At 39.7% G+C, this 17491-nt stretch overlaps 3 protein-coding genes across 5 annotated transcripts in view; 2 read left to right on the forward strand and 1 right to left on the reverse strand.

Moving 5' to 3' along the window:
- Positions 1-438: 438 nt before the first annotated feature.
- On the reverse strand, positions 439-8732 carry LOC109105130 (heterogeneous nuclear ribonucleoprotein K-like). Of its 2 annotated transcripts, none has more exons than XM_019118475.2 (16): positions 8642-8732; positions 7722-7828; positions 7384-7481; positions 7248-7304; positions 6610-6653; positions 5829-5901; positions 5438-5551; positions 5233-5361; positions 4643-4959; positions 4471-4524; positions 4306-4348; positions 3780-3792; positions 3319-3354; positions 3152-3213; positions 2907-3076; positions 439-1372 (listed from the first exon to the last, which is right to left on the reverse strand). In XM_019118475.2, exons 2-16 carry the CDS (start codon positions 7777-7779, stop codon positions 1342-1344), a joined length of 1299 nt encoding a protein of 432 aa, XP_018974020.1. In that variant the 5' UTR covers positions 7780-7828; positions 8642-8732; the 3' UTR covers positions 439-1341. The 2 variants fall into 2 exon arrangements, with proteins under 2 accessions (XP_018974020.1, XP_042586099.1); XM_042730165.1 differs by lacking the exon at positions 8642-8732 and adding an exon at positions 8052-8315.
- Positions 8733-8887: 155 nt separating this feature from the next.
- Positions 8888-12765, forward strand: LOC109105132 (recQ-mediated genome instability protein 1-like). Of its 2 annotated transcripts, none has more exons than XM_042730164.1 (2): positions 8888-9055; positions 10752-12765. In XM_042730164.1, the coding sequence occupies exon 2, from the start codon at positions 10786-10788 to the stop codon at positions 12496-12498; it is 1713 nt and encodes a 570-aa protein (XP_042586098.1). In that variant the 5' UTR covers positions 8888-9055; positions 10752-10785; the 3' UTR covers positions 12499-12765. The 2 variants fall into 2 exon arrangements, with proteins under 2 accessions (XP_042586098.1, XP_042586097.1); XM_042730163.1 differs by having other exon boundaries at positions 10755-12764.
- A 3255-nt stretch (positions 12766-16020) lies between these two features.
- The window catches only part of LOC109100514 (BDNF/NT-3 growth factors receptor-like), a 51708-nt gene continuing 50237 nt past the window's right edge, over positions 16021-17491 (forward strand). The window contains 1 exon segment of the mRNA XM_042729104.1: positions 16021-16796. Within this exon segment, the coding sequence (XP_042585038.1) occupies positions 16576-16796 (221 nt within the window). The 5' untranslated portion in view covers positions 16021-16575.

Raw genomic sequence — 17491 nt, forward strand, 5'->3', positions numbered from 1 at the left:
ATATATATATATGTCTGCAATCTTTAATCCCTTCTTATTATTTAGATTGGCAATTGATGATACACAATACAATAACATTCTATAGAATTAGAATTATTCAATCTCACACGAAAGTGAAACAGATCTGGACAGTATGTCACCCTATAATCAAAATCAGAAAATTATATTTTGCATATAGAAAATTAAGCCTGTTTTATTGGGCCATGGAGACTCTGGTTACATTATTTTCACAATAATTCAGCACATCCCACCATAACCAGTAGTTTAGTGTAATGCAAAGTCTCATTCAGATGAAAGCACAAAAACATCAGTTAAATACATTTGTGAAGGAGGCCTATACTGTTGGTATGTTTTTAATTATTAATTAATTAGTTTGTCCAGACATGCTGATTTTCATTATATAGTACTGACACGATTTAAAAATAATACCACGCTGGGGAAAACAAAATGACAATTCCTTTATTATTTCAGACAAATGACAAACTCTACAAATGTGCCTGGTTGAAGAACTTTAGAGACAATTTGAGTAAAAAAATAAAACAAAGAATAGGAGCGTGAGAATTATTGTCCTGCTCTGACACAAATATAGTTTAAAACTTCAAATCCACTGTTTTCTTCTATTCTTAAAAAAAAAAAAAAAAAAAAAAAACATACAATGATTGTGGGCCTTCTTTTAGGATGGCAGACCTACAAATAAATTCCAGAGGTAGAGCAATTTTTTTTTTCCAACACTAGATTTAAAAAACCCAGCAACAAACAGGAGAAAAGAGATACAAAAAAAAGTACTGCAAGCCTTCAGTACCTGGTGAAAATATTATCTGTATTTCTGAGGATAAAACATTACACGCATGGAACAGAGAGAGTAAAGGGTATATTCATACGTCCATAGTAATCATTTTCCATAGTATCATTGGATATTTACATTTCATTCTCTATCTAATGCCATTTTAGAACACTCAGAGAAACAAGATGTAAAAAAAAAAAAAAAAAAAACAATTGTTGTGTGACTGTACATTCTGGATCAAGAGAGTCAGAACTCACTAAACATTCACTCCAAAATGGAAAACAACAACTTCCTGTTGAACAGCAGTTATCAGCTCATCCAGGATTTCTGTGAAGTGAGAGTTGGCCCATATAAAATTAATATTTATAAAACAAAGCAAAAAAAAAAAACCAAACAAAAAAAAAAACAATCCCACAAAATCCACAATCACGGTCAACCAGAGGGCTCGGGCTCGTACGATTCTATGATTCATTCCTATGAAGGTGATGTGTCAGGCCATCACGTGGTGACAGGACTTGAGCTGCAGCTGGATGGACATCCTGAGAAAGGTGGGCTGGTTAGTTCTGCCGTCCCAAGAGGTGCAGAGCACTGGAGAACAAAACACGTGAGAGAAACGATCAGTCAGCAGCAATGCTGTAGCTCTCATTGTGATTAGAGAACCAACTTTTCAGCAGTCTGTATACAACACCAGTAAAGTTCTACGGCTCTACCACAGCAAAAACTATCCTCATTTATTTCTTTGTTTTTTGTTCAGCTGGTAATACTTTATTTTAAGGATCAATTCTCACTGTTAACCAGTTGCTTATTAGCATGCATATTACTAGCATATTGGCTGATTATTAGTACTTATAAAGCACATACTAATGCCTTCTTCTGCATGACCTTTTTAAGGTCCTTTAATCTGCCCAATACCTAAACTTACAATTACCTCACTAACTATTAATAAGAGGGATTTATTGAGGGAAAACTCTTGATAGTGAATGTGTTCCCTAATCTAAAGTGTTACCATTTAACTTTTTGAAAATAAAAATATTAAATGAGTTAGTTATTAATGCTACAAAACATGAAAACTTTAGTATGCAGCCTTCAAATATTGTTCAATACTTGACGGAAAGATGAGATTTTTGTCACGTCTGTTGCTATGCTCGATGTTGTGATAACCATCACAATTTCAGATTCACCTTACGGTCATCACTTCTGAAACTCTGCAGTGTAAAAAAGGAAAACTTATTTAAATTATGAATAGGTTGTATACAGAAAGAGAAAATTATCCAAATGAAGTGAGCGACAAGAAAATCAACAAGTCAAAGGGAAAACAAGTTTTCATTCCCCAATGTTTTTTTTTTCTTCTTCTGGTTTTAAGCATAAACTCACTTAATTTTGTACAATTTACATTTGAATTTCAAGTAAATGCTGATTGATTGATAAATAAATGAATAAAATAAATGTTTTTTTTTCATAGATATGAATTTAAGGGTTTCTGCTCTGCTTTAAGACCTTTTTAAGACCCACAGAAACCCTGTTTATAATCAATGAAGCTGATTTGACTTCGGTTCAACCACAGCACAAGCTTAATGACTGAGTAAAAAAAAAAAGAAGTCTGCAGTCTGTCTATACTGCATAATAAATCTCTTATTTACGTTGTGTTTATACTTTGTTAGTTATAATGAAACAACTTGCAAACGCTCATAATGAGGGGATTCTGACTTAAAATCCTCTGATTGGCCATTGTGCTCAACAAACATGTCTGTAATTGGCTACAAAACACATTAGCTGCATCCAATTCTGTCCGTGTCACCGCAGCACGTCAGGGGCTGTCCCAATTCGAAGGCTCCTTCAAAAGCGGCCTCCTTCATTTCTCAGGGTATAAAGGATACAACTGATGGATCCTTCATTGCACAGGCTACCAAGATTCATTATGCGCCGATGACAACAGGATTTGTTCAGAGAAAATGCTGGATTACACTTTTAAATGCAAGTGTTGTGTTTAAGCTTACTCTGCGTAAGGGCTGGCACTGTTATATCTTTGAAAGTGTAGTATCGACTTTGTACTGAACTCCCGGTATGTTTCACAACTCTAACTGGGCTGTGAACTGCTGAAGTCGTTGAATGCGTCACACACCTGTTCTGTAACAGATACTGAGCGTTCTGGATCTGGTCTTGGGTTCCGGTGATGGTGATGATGCGGTCCTCAGAACCCTGCAGGGGCTCGTCGATTTTGATTGAGGCTCCGGACTCATGACGAATCTGCTTGATCCTCTGACCGCCTTTACCGATGATGGATCCCGCCAGCTGACAATCACAGCAGAGGGAGGTAAACACACGTTTCATGTGTAAAGTGCATCGGATTTCGAGTGATTTACTCACATCTTTAGGAATTGTCACTTGTGTGGTGATCACAGGACTTTCACTGTAACTGCTCCTTCCACCTGAGCACAAAAAGAGAGGGAAATCATCAGAATGGGAGATTTACAATTACTGGAGAATTTTTAAAAAGTCAGCTGGCCTTCTTTATAATAGGACGGAATACGTACCAGACTGATAAGAGGAATCCCAAGATGAACTGTTGTCTGATTTGAGAAAAACAAAAAGAAATGGTAAATAATCTTTTGTAAAGGTGAAGACGACTTGTGTACACTGGGCCACTCTTTTGATAGACTTTTCAATGTCAAAAAGTGTCTCAATTTAGTTGAATTCACTCAGTAAATATTTAAATTACAATCATTGTGTGTAAAATCTGCAAAACACTTATTTTTGGACAAACAATTAAAAATTTTTTTTTTTAGATTCATTCCCCCTTAAATAGCATGTAAAAAGTAAATAAATAAAACGTTTGCTTCACATGTTGTTCTAATGATGTGTAAGTAGCTGATGGGGCTAAACATGACTTAAAGGTAAAAAAAAAAAAAAAAAAAAAAAAAACGCACACACAAAAAAAAACACCTGAGCCAGATAGCATTAATTTATTTTAGCATGTATTTAAAGACAAACTCACCATATCCATCATTCTGCAAAATAAGAGAGAAGAGAATAGAAATGTGAGAATCAAAAACCTCAAACAAATGTTTAAAATTTTTAAAAGTAGATAAGTTTTGTGAGTTTTGTGAGATTAATTTTTTTTTTTATTATTATTCATTCTGTGGCAGAAATAGGCTTCTGTATAAAATGGCTTCTCAAATAATAATAATAAAAAATTAGGGCAGTACTTAATTTTGGCCACTGAGAATTAATTGTGTGGTTGTGGTTTACTGTGATTGTTTCATGTGACTGCTGGTCAGCTGGTTGTTGGAGCACTGAAACTCATATTGCCCAGGTACACACATCACCAAAGAGATGTAGTAGCAACATTTGGGCATGTTAATGATTTTAAATAAACATTACAATTTTGTTTTTTGTTTTTTTTAATGATGTGCACATAATCATTCATAATGAACATTCCAACATTAACAGATCTAGTTTTGTGAGAAATGTCTTGAAGCTGAACTAAATGTAATAAAATTACAGAAAGACTGAATACTGACCATGCTGCCACCATAGCGATCATTGCGCCCCCGTCTTTCCCCACTGGAGGGAAAAAAAGCAAAGCGCCAATAAGCTAACTTCACATCCTACTATAACAAATACTGTTTCACAACACGAAGCCGACATGAGAAAACAAACAACTCAGATCCAGATAAAGAACTTACTGCCGCCGTTCATCCATGTGGCCACGCTGGGAGCTGTAGGAGTAATGATCATCACTGTCAAAACACAGAGACATACAACATTCATAAACTGTCAGTCAACACAAATCAATACTTGATGATAAACCAAAATTAAAATTAAACCGAAAATAGATGACATAAGTTTGTGTCTCACCCTCTCCTGTGGTGTGAAGGTCCCATGGGCATGTTTCGTGGAGGACGACTCCCTCCCCTTCCCCCTCTCTGGGAAGCAGGGGGACCCCTGCGTGGGCTCATGTCATCATAGTCTCTCCTGCTTTGCATGTGGTGGCCGCCACGGCCTCCGCTGGGGGGCATCCGATCAAAGCCACCGCCGCTGCCACGCCCCCTCGAGGAGAAGCCTCCCATTGGCCGCCGGCCCCGATCTTCATACATCATACTGAAGCCACCGTAGTCATACGTTTCATCATAAAAGTTAGGGTCATACTGCTGAGCTCGACCTTTGATGGGAGCCTGGAGAGACAGAGAGAGCTCATGAGAAACATGTCTGATGACACCTGGACAAACTAGGGGTGGGCGATATGGCAAAAATATCACGATTCTTTGTCATGTTGGTTTTACTATTTTGTAAGTTGTCTGAGCATTACAGCCAAACTATTTTCCCATTTATAAAGAAAAAGCCTTTCAATATAACAAGCTATTAAAAAAAGAATCACGGATACTTTATCGTCCACGATCAAAAATCGCCATATTGCACACCCCTGTGTCAAACTGTCTGAATCAGACCTCCACAATGAGCTCCAGCATGGTCTTAATGCACTCCACCACCCGCTCCGCCTTGCCCCCCACGAGCACCACGCGGTCTGTGGACTGAGGACAGCACTCCTGAAAGAGCTTGATGGTGGTCTGGGTGCTCTGGAAGAGAGAAAGAGTTTCGATCAGCACAGGAAATTCATAATTTGTAGTTTAAATTGACTTCTCAGTGTCTCACTTCACGAAGTTCCTTAATCTTGGCACCCTTCACTCCAATGATGCTCCCAGCTAGACTCTGATGGATGAGCAGCCTCAGTTCACAGTCAAAGTCCACACCATTATGATGTTGATACTGTCCAACCAATCAGAGAGGAGAATGAAATATGTCATACAAATATGATGTAACATACACACATATAGTGTATATATATATATATATATATATATATATATATATATATATATATTATATATATATATATATATATATATATATAATCTATATAGTGTATATGTGCTATATATATATATATATATATATATATATAATATATATATATATACACACACACACACACACACACACAGTGGTTGAATTTTATTTTTTTTATGGGAAAAAATAAACTCACCTCTTCCAGAGTAGGTATGACCTTCAGTAATATCTCAGCTACTGTGGGAATATCGGCACTGATGCTCAGGATTCTGTCAAAGTAATGAAATGCATTCCACGAGAAGAGAGAAGAGAACCGATATTAGCAATACATACAGCCCAAAGAGTACCATCAGTGCTTTTGTTAGTGCATTTAACAGTGAGGAGAGGAGACAGACCCCAAAGAGTCATGCACTCCTTTGTGGAGAACACAGGAAAACAAAGAAAAACAAACTGAAGCTCCTTTCCCGTTGCTGAAATGTCAAGATACAGGTCAGATATGCAGTGTGACAGAGGGAGATTAAAACTGATAGAGGGGTGACAAAGTGACAATGGCAGAGATGAACATGAATGAAGCAGGAGCTCCAGATCCAGCAGAGAAGAGCAGAGACAGATGAACAGACCGGGACTGGAGTATAGTTCAAAAGTCAAACACAACAATGAAATAATACAACAGACAAAACAGTTCAATAATTTCAGCCTTGTATTAGCAAGAAACTTTTCAAATTAGAACATTTCCCAAAAGTACAAAAAAGCTACTTCAGAGAATGTTTCTGTCGTTGGAGAGGGAAACAGGGTGGGAAAGGGCTTCCTTACATGACAGAAAAGGCATTTGAACATAGTAAAACAGTTTATAATGATACTGATCTTTCATGGCAGTAAGGGAGTAGTTTGTACATTAAGGATGTTAAAACAGTTTTGATATTGGCAGTAACAGAGCTGATATGACTTGGAGGTTGGAGTATCTGAGTGGCACGTACCGCTCGGGCCCACTGCTGTCTGGGACTGACACAGTGGCATTGTACTGCAGGGGGCGGGGCCAAGCCCCCCGAGCAATCAAGCACACGGATGTCAATCAAGTAAGCCGCCCAATAGGAAGGGCGCGATTTTGGGTGTGGCCCACCAGGGAGTCAGGAGGTCAGGCGCGTAGGCGGCAACGCAGGTGGGCGGTACGAGTCGATCCGGAATATGGGAATTGGCCAAAAATGAACAGAAAAATAAAAACAAAAAAAACAAGGAAAAGGGGAGAGGGAGTGGAAGAGGAATACATTTTTAATTTGGAAACACTTATGGTGTGACTTTAAAATTCTCATAATGTTGGAGGAGAATGGAGAACAGGAGAATATGTACTAGGCCAGTATCAAAGATGCATATACTCTTCAATTTACTAAAGAGTGCAGTAGAATGTGTGGCATTTACCATACAAAGCACAACTGCCTTGGTTCCACAAAATCTTTTTTTTTTTTTTTTCTTGGACTGAGATGATGATGATTTTTAAGTGTTCTGTTGGCTTTAATACATATTCTAAAATATAACCCAGTTCTACAGACATGTGAGCGCCACCTACCATAGTTTTGGAAAGAGTGCGAATGTGCAAACTAAACACAAGAGTACTCACATCTGTGCGCAGAGCTTTAATATACTTCCCACCCTTTCCGATCACCGCTCCGGCATTCTGGAGAGAAGAGTCGATCAGCATCAAGGGACACCAAGAGAAACTAAACTCAAAAGTGATGGGAAAACCAGCGAATTACTTTGCTCTGTAGCAGAATTCGAAGCTCCACCATGTCGTCAGAACTTCGGGACCGCTTATGAGGCTTGTCCTCCTCCATATCCTCAGCGGAACGCTTGCCTGAAATCCATTTTACATGGAAAAGTGACAGTGAAACACAAGTATGACATTTTGATCCAAAATGACGAGGTCAAAAAATACGTCAGGCTTTACAGGGTTAAACAAGATACTACATGAGAAAAGTAGGATGGGATTTTATCCAAGGGATTTATTTTTTTATTATGCATAATACCATTCATTACATTGGCTCCGTTTAGATTTTATGTTGCCTTTAAAATGTAAAAAAAACCTGGACCTTACCATTACTCTCTTTGCTGCTGAAAGTTTCCTCTTCCTGTGGGTCATTTTCTGGATCCATTATCTATCTACAAGCGGAGATGAACAGCCCTCTCTGTCCAAACGGATGCCTAAGAGAAAATACACAGTGCATGAATGATAATATTATATGAAAATACTCTGTCTGCTGAGCATTGGGGCAAAACACAGGAGCAGGGAGAATTAAAAGCAACTATATAATGAGTTACACAAAACTAAAACTACATGTTCTGGTAGGTGTTCTCCAACAATGTACTGAAATGCAACTACAATAAATATTCAACTCAACTATTTAGTATTGGAAAACAAACATACACGTGGGATGTGTCTCAAACCCTATTAGGCTGCCTAGCTAGACAGCACTGCGTGCACCACAAGGGCATTTGAATGTTCAACCTCGCCTGCACAAAGTATTCGCCAAATGTTTTCTAACGATGTTGTCTAGATACGAAGCTCGCTGTGTTTGATTACTGTAAAATGATTTTGTTAGTCGCCATCTTCCTGTGCTGGATCAGCTGCCTGAGGGCTAATCAACAATAGAGTTTCAGGAAGCTAACGAGCTAGCTAACTACCATAAAGTAGCTTTTATCATCAAGAATACTCGTATTTATTTCGCCTCGTGGTAAAAAAAAAATATATAGTAAAATAAGTAGAAAACACACTGCTTATAGCAACTGTGGAAATTACAGTAACGTTAAATGATTATGTTTGCTAGTTTCCTTTAGCTAACAGAGATGAAGCTAACTGAGCTATCGCAAGAAAACATCATGCAAATCGCGACCGTGTGCACGAAAAAGCACCTCAATAATTTAGGATTGTGAAACTGTTTGACACAAGAACATAATGTTTACTTGAATAAAAACAATGATAAGGTGATTTTTGTATCAGGAAACGTATCCACCGACCTGTTCCTGTCGTACTCCCCCTTCGCAACAACAGTGACGCACTAAATCTTTCTAACGCCGCTGTAGTGCGGACCAATGAAAGCGCCTCCCTCCTCAAAAGATACGCGCTCTGATTGGTCCAATCTGCAGCATAACCGAAACTCCAGAACTGTCACGGACAATTATTGGTCAAAAGAAACGTCAATCTTTTAAGAACGCTTTTTATGATTGGCTAGCACGACAGCTTGGCATTTCGCAAAAAGCGCTGTTTTTTTAGCAAGTTACTCAGTGAAGTATTAAAAAAGTAGTCGCTGTTAAGGAATCACACGAAGACCTGTAGTGTGTGGGTTATGGCACCAGTACACTCACTAGAACGAATTCAAGCGGCGTACTCAAATTAGACACCATGCAGCCTGTATATGGAGTGATTGTCTGGTAAGGTGCCTGCTTTATCTAATTATAAAAATAATATCACTATCTATCTGTCTATCTGTCTATCTGTCTATCTATCTATCTATCTATCTGTCTATCTATCTATCTATCTATCATTGATTAATTACCATTGGTAAATTATTGTTGCTATGTGGTTGCTAGGGTACTCAGGGTGGTTGCATGAACATGCTAGAAACATGCTAATCATGATAGAATCATGCTACCAACATGCTAGTAACATGCTAATCATGATAACAACACGTTAGTAACTTGCTAATCATGCTGGAAACATGCTAGTAACACCCTAGCAATCACCCTGAGTACCCTACAATTGAGTACCATAGCAACCACCTAGCATCACCATAGCAACAACCTCGGATACCGTAGCAACCACATAGCAGCATCCTATCAACCGCCTAGCAACACCTTTGCAACCACCCTGGGTACCATAGCAACCACCTAGCAACACCTTAGCAACCACCCCAGGTAGCCTAACAAAACCCTAGCAACCACTCTGGGTGTCTTAACAACCGCAAAGTAACGCCCTAGCAATGGCCCTGGGTACCTTAGCAACTGCATAGCAACACCTTACCAACCACTCCGGGTACCCTAGCAACCACATAGCAACACCCTAGAAACTGTCTGTGTACCATAGCAATCACATAGCAACACCCTAGCAACCGCATAGTAACACATTAGAAACCACCCTAAGTACCTAAGCAACCGCATAGCAACACCCTAGCAACAGCCCTGGGTACCTTAGCAACCGCCTAGTAACACCCCAGCAACCACCTAGCAACACCTCAGCTACCCTAGCAACCGCATGGTAACATCCTAGCAACCACCCTAAGTACCTTAGCAAACGCCTTGCAACACCTTAGCAGCAAACCCAGCAACCACCCCGGCTACCCTAGTAACCACATAGCAACACCCTATCAACCAACAAGAATACCCTAGCAACTGCATAGCAACCTCTTAACAACCACCCTTAATACCCTAGCAACCACATGTCAGTACCCTACAACTAACCCATGCACCTAAGCATCTGCAGAGCAACAGCGTAGCACCCACCCCAAGGACCCTCGCAATACCTTAGCAATTACCCCAGGTACCCTAGCAACCACCTTAGCAACCACCTTGAGTACCCTAGCAACCACTCTAGAAGCCACCCCAGGTACCCTAGCGATCTGTTTTTCTGATGGACTGTATTGCCTTCAAAACATTCAAACTTTAATCTTTAAAATTATTTAAAGTATTTCAAACTACTTCAAACTGAAAACCTTCAAACTTCAAGCTTTTAAAACTTTTACTAACTTTCTGGGATTTTTTTTTTTGTAAACCTACTTAAAGTTGGTCTACGAACTTTACTATCTAGTTACACTGTTAAAGATGTAATTAGTAGCTAGTAATTCATTACTTTTTGAGCATAATTTACCCAACAATGCTAAACAGTATTGTGTAGTGTAATACAATGTAATAAGCTACAAATTGTATGGTATGCTTTTTATATGTGTATGTATGTAGGTATTTATATATGTGTGTGTGTGTGTGTGTGTGTGTGTGTGTGTGTGTGTGTGTGTATTTATATGTATATGTGTGTGTAAAATGTAAAACTTACAAACTACAAGCATTCATTTAAAAAGTCTTTATTGAATTCTTAAATCATTAATAATACACATTTGCCTCTTTCTGTGTATAATAGTTGAAGCTGTAGTGTTCGGGACGGTGAGGGGATGTCAGTGGGGGAAGTCCAGGTTACCCAGGCATGGCTGCGTTCTCAATGGCACATCCAGGTCCCTCGTGCCTGGCTGGACGCTTGCATGAACTGGATAAAGGAGGAAGCGGATCGCGAACCCGTGCCTCAGTCGCTGCTGAATCAGTGCGTCCTGGAGCAATGGCTGCTGACTGATCTGCGAGATCTGTCCCATCCGGTGCTCCCCCAAAGAATATCCGAAGCACAGAACACGGAACTAAACAGCTGTTTCTGTCTTCAGATGGACTCCCTGCTAGACGTCAGCCAGCCTGCCTACACGCAGCTGCAGAGTATTCGGGGCAACAACTGCTCCAATGATCAAGTCTCGGCGGTTACGCCAGAAACGCAGCAGCCGTGGGAGGCCAAGCCCACGCGTATGTTGATGTTGCAGCTCACGGATGGAGTGCAGAGTCTGGAGGGTATGGAATACCGGCCCATCCCGACCTTAAGCACCAACCTGCCACCCGGGACGAAGCTACAGCTAGTCGGTCCTATCGTCGTCCGTCTCGGGGTGTTGCTCTTGAAAGCAGAGAATGTGAAGGTGTTGGGTGGGGAGGTGGAACAGCTCTTGGAGATTTACTCTCAGAGCAGAGTGCTTAGCGGGACACTCGGTTTGCCTGAGGAGAACCATCCACAAGGTGAGGAACCGGATGACCAGGAGCTCCTGGCCGGCGTAGAGGCTCCAGAAGATCATCAGGTAGCTGACAGCGGCTACGACAGCATGGCTTCAGTAGCCTCCTTCAGACCACCTCAGTCGCAACCCCGTCCTCAAGCAGCGCCCATTTCCAGAGAAGACGACTGGGATATGGATGAAATTCCAGATGATGACTTCAGAAGCATTCCAGACAATTTTGACGATGTTCCACAAAATGTGGTGGACGATGTTCCTGAGGACTTCGATGACATCCCATTAGAAGAGCTGGAGAGTGTGATGTGCCCGATCGATTCAGAATGCAAACCTGATGCAATCCAGCCCAAAACTGAAGAACCAAGCCTTTTAAGTTTTCGCTCTAGAGCTACTCTTAACAGCAGAAACTTTAATGAAGTTCCTGACACATCTGTTCCCAGTTCCTCTACAAACGCAGCTGAGGAACCTAAAGCAAACTTACCCAACCGACCCAAAACTGAAGAACCAAGTCAGACATTTCGCTCTAAAACTCTGCTTGGGACCACCAACCAAAGCAGAATCTTTGATGAAGTTCTTCATACATCTATTACAAGCTCCTCTACAAACACAGCTGGATCTTCTGGTTGCGAACGAGAGGCACCTACTCCACCGTACCTCTGCATGCTACAGGCTGGCCACTGGCCGCCTGCCAAAGTTCAGATTTTACGACTACAAGCTTTCATTGTTACCCTCAAAGGAAATTTGCGCAGTAGTAGTGGCGAGTGGAAACTCGGGGCCACCATATCTGACGGAACCGGGTACTTGGATGTGGATCTGTCTGACGCCATGCTCACCAAACTCATCGGCTACACGGCGCCAGAGGCTCGAGTGCTGCGGAAAGACCCGGCGAGACGCGGTGAGGTGGACAGAGGGATTCAGCACTGTCAAAGAGAGCTGGTGGATATGTGCTGTATGATGAGCATGCAGGTGGATCAGACGGGCAGAGGAGTCGTGTTGTGTGTCAGTCCGCTCTCTGACAGAGAGAGCTCCGAGATACAGAAAAGAGTGAAAGAGAGGAGGAACTAAGCTCTCTTTTAACCTAATCTGACAGTGTTTGTGCTGCTTCAGTCAGTGGTTTCTTTGATTATTTTAGTAGAGTAACTCGTTTTGGTTCTCTCAGAAAACAGCTTCTAATGCACTTCACTCATATCTGTTACATTTCAGAATCCACTGTGTTCTATTTTTGTAAATAGTTTTATTTTGTTTGATTTTTGTTGTTTTTATATTTGCATGTCTTTGAATGTGATTTAATAATTTAAAAAAGACCATTAAACATCATTAGATTTTTGTTTTTCCTTGGAACAATTTTCATTTTTACAGTTTCTGAAGAAAATGTGGGTGATTTCTGATGTGTTCTGAGAAGTAAAAAAAAAAATATATATATATATATATATATATATATATATATATATATATATATATATATATATATATATATATATATATATATATATATAATAAAAATAATACTTCTCAGTACGCCGTATTATTTGAGGTAGTACTTTAGCAAGTACAGTTGTAAGATGATGCAGTTGGAAATTTTTATGACTTGTTTAATTAGATCATTACATAAAAGTTTTTGAATTTTTAAATGTAAAACATCTTGTGTAATTTTAATCTATTGTTTATGTGTTTATATTTGTTGTTATATACACATACAGTGTATATAACAAAATGATTAGAACACTAGTATTTTCAGCAACTAAAAATGGTTTAAAGTCAGTTATTTCTATATTTTACTGTAGTGTCAGTAGGAAATATCAGTTTACATTTCCAAACATTCATTTAGCCATTAATTGTAATAATCCAGTGAGATGTTTGTTTGCACTAGAAGTCTACAGTAGTTTTTCAGGGAGCTTTGCAGGTAGGTTTCTTGAAGCCACAGTTCTTTTGGATTTGGTCTGTGGTCAGACTCCTTGTGCAAACAAAAATCTCACTGGATTATAACAATTAATGGCAAATAGTTTGGAAATGTAAACTGATATTTCCTACTGACAGAGACTATATATATATATATATATATATATATATATATATATATATATATATATCAAAATCATCGCGTTAATGCAGGTGATTAGTTTTTTTTTAGTTAAACGCGTTAAAAATATTTAACGCAATTAATGCAGGGGCGGGGCTAGGGTTGGCCACCCCCCTCACAACTGCTGCTTCTGTCACATTTTCTCTTGACAAAAAGTGCATTTATTCAGTCACAGAACAACTGAAGACCTGAAGTGGGTCATTAAAATTATTTAAAAAACAATCAGGGTATAAAATGTTTTCAGTATATGTTACTTAAATGTAGGCCTATACCTCATTTAGCAAATTATAAATGTTTGTTACTGTGCCGGGTAGTATCTATTATTTTAATTGTTAATTGTGTAAAAGAGGTCTTGTATATGTTGGTTGATGACTTTTTTTTTTTTTCTTTTTTTTTTTGTAGATTGTAGATTTAATAAGAAAAAAATATACTGGTCAGGCTTTTGTGCAGTATGTTACTGTACTTTACACCGTCATTCGTGGTGAGATTTAATACTAAGGGCTGTGGGTTTGCAAATCATCATCCTAAATATAAGAAACAATAACAGTTTTGTTTACTTGGGCAAGCAGCATCACATACACAGAAGTCTTAAAACAAATAACAACGGGCACCAATAGATGGCAGCAGTGGAATGTAATTGCTGTGTAAAATGCAAACCATCAATTGTAAGCCAACAACATGCCAAACAGACCCTTTAATGAACTAGCTAATTCCCATATAAGCTATTCTTCTTGCTGTGTACATGAAGATATAAAAGAAAAAAAAATGCACAAGAAAAGCACCTGAACACTTCCAGACCAGAATGCAAAATGTTGACTAGGCAGGCTTTCATTATGAAGCCTTGTCTTTTGTAATCTCATACTCCATCAGTTAAATTCAAGCATATAGTGTCCTAGTCTTGGCCTTAATCATATAGATTCTACAGCTTTATCTTTATGGTTCATGGTCCTGGTCTAAAAATACATGAGTGTCATTAACTGAGTTCGCAGTAAATTGCCCCTTCACGAGACTCCGACTGCGCGCGCACGCTCATCTAATTCACCACTGATTTATATTCCTGCGTCGTGCGTCAGTCCTGACGTCATCAGAACGATTCGTGACCCCGGTAACGGGTTGCGAGAGCTGCTATGTAGTGACTCGTTTTATTGACAAGAATTGCTTCAATAAAAGGAGTCCCTCACTCACCCTAGGTGCCGACAAGAAGTGAGTGGCCTTTTGTGTTGTGAGAGAGACTGATGATACACAGGGCAACTTTTTTAACAATGTTGGCGTCATAAGGCAACCAGGTGAGACACAGGGCCCACGACCGACATAAGTATGCAGATAGAAACTTGTTTCCCATTTTCAATGGGAAAGTCCAAGCAACTCAAAAAAGTTGCCTGGCAAAATTGCTCAAAAGGTTGCCCCGTGTATCAGCAGCCTAAAAGTCATCATTCGATTCTTTGCCGGTCTACGAATAAACTAGCCCTGATTTTCTGCTCACCTACAGTTAAACTGAGAGTTCACCCAAGAATAAGGTTATATCATGGAAGTCACTGTCTACCAGCAACTATCTGGAACAACATGAGGATGAGTAATTGATGACAACATTTTCATTTTTTGGGTGAACTTTAACTATATCCCATTTAAACTAAATAAATAGCCTACCCTTTTTTCAATAAGAATCCATCCTGCTTTAAAGAGCTCAATCGTTTAAAATAGCAGACAACAGAGCTCGCTCTTTTCATACACATAGCCTAATGTTATCGTGCGTTGGTGTGAGGCGCTTACAGTTATCGTAGTTATCTTTTAGTAATTGTTCTTGGTGTGAAGAGGCCTAAATGGCTGACAAAGCCCAAAGTCGTAGGCAATTCGGTGTTGATGTTCACGTGACTGACGATCTCTATGTTTATCAAACACGCGGTTTGGAGTGCCGATGTGTCCGCTGATGCCCGATATCTAACCGATCTCACAGCAATTCATACATATTTTACGAGGTGCCTAATTCGTCACTCGACCTCACTTGTACGAATTGGTACGATTTTTGCTACATTTTATGTATTTGGCGAAATCCCCAATTCGTATAAATTCGTACCAATGACCAACACCGCCGCCATGGGGTCTAGACGAATGAGTGCGGTGCTTCAAATTAGCCACCTCATAAAATATGTGCAAATTGGTCGTGAGATAGGTATCTAGACCTGCTGTCTTATCAGTTCTGTAGGCCTATGTGACTTTTATCAAGCTATATAAAAAATAATAATGATCTTCTTCTTCTTCTTCTTCTTCTTCTTATTATTATTATTAATAGTATTAGTAGTAATAGGCCTAATAAAACATTAGCCTAACTAAAATCCATTATGAATTCCAGTAAAGCTCTTGCACCATTTTAATTGTTTATTGTCGTTTTTAACACATAATTCTTCCACCCCTTTTTATGTTTTTTTTTTTTCCTTGTTGTGAATCAGACTGAAGGCTATAGACTCGCTCGTGCTTCAGAAGACGCGCACTAAGGAGAAAGAGAACTATGAGTGGATGCACAGAAGACACGAGAACAATTCGTTCATTTACAGATTCATTAAAACGATTCATCCACGAACGTAACACAACTAGTGCTGTGCGTAAACTACATCTGTCTAGCGCTTCGTTCATTAGGGACTGACATCACGATTCACGCTGATAACGAAACCACAACATGCGAATTATCCATAATATTAAGATCTTAAGTCTTGATGGGTTGTAAGGATGAATGATAATCAATAAAGCGTTTGAATGATCTGCTCTCCTCGTCTCCTCCCCTCAGACGCGCTGCGCATCATCCAGCGATCGCGCTCCCTCACTCCAGCACTCGCGCTTCCCAAGAGCGCGTCTTATCTGAGCTCAGCGGGCGCGTCATTTAACGCCAGCATCTCGGTCATTCATCCTAGGCAGAGCGAGGCAAACGCAGACGAGAGGAGGAGAGCAATACAGACGCTTCAGGCAGACAGAAACGCGAGACAAGGTCGACGCGGGCGCGTGTGTTTTGCGCTCTCTCCGCGAGTTGGATTGCAGGGGTCTTTAAATCTGGAGGTGAGGACCCAGGGATGAGCCTGCTGTCTGGGGGCTTCGGCATGGCGCGCTGGGGCTTCGGTTGGGCTCTGCTGCTGCTGCTGCTGCTGCTGCTCGCGCTCTGGAGGCCCGGTGCCGCTTGTCCGGAGCTCTGCACGTGCACCGGTGCGCGGATCTCCTGCGTGGATGCGAAGCACAGCATTATGGCTTTCCCCATGCTACAGTCCGAGGCAGAGATGGAGAACATCACAGACATGTAAGTTGTGAAGAAGAGGTCACAAAAGATGATGCATGTTGTGTCATTCAATTAACTGCTTTTGTGCTTGTTTTGTTTTCTATGATGTATTATGTTATTTTAATTGGGTTAGTGTAGTGTAGTCTTATGTGACCCTGGAGCACAAAACCAGTCACAAGTAGCACGCATATATTTGTAGCAATGGCACGATTTTTCTTTTGTGCCAAAAATCATTAGGATATTAAGTAAAGATCATGTTAAGATGTTTTGTAAATTTCCCTACGTAAATAAATCAATACTTATTTTTTATTAGCAATATGTATCGCTGAGGACTGCATTTGGACAACGTTAAAGGCGATTTTCTCGATATTTAGCAGGTTTTTTTTTTTTTTTTTTTGCTTGCACCCTCAGATTCCAGATTTGCAAATAGCTGTATCTCAGCCGAAAATTGTTATATCCTAACAAACCATACATCAATGTATCACAAAAAAAAAAAAAAAAAAAAAAAAAAACCCTGACCATTATGGCTAGTTGTGTGGTCCAGGGTCACATTTATAAGTACACTTAATTATTACTCAATTATAACTGCAGTGCTGCTTCTCTTATGTTAACTGTTTTACACAAAGGCTATGAATCAGACTGTCATTTTGATTGACTTTAATTAAGTATTTTGAAATCAGCTGCTGTTTAAATCACACTAGAGCTTAAGTGCATTT

The sequence above is a fragment of the Cyprinus carpio genome, chromosome B8, assembly GCF_018340385.1.
Source record: "Cyprinus carpio isolate SPL01 chromosome B8, ASM1834038v1, whole genome shotgun sequence".
NCBI classification, from domain to species: domain Eukaryota; kingdom Metazoa; phylum Chordata; class Actinopteri; order Cypriniformes; family Cyprinidae; genus Cyprinus; species Cyprinus carpio.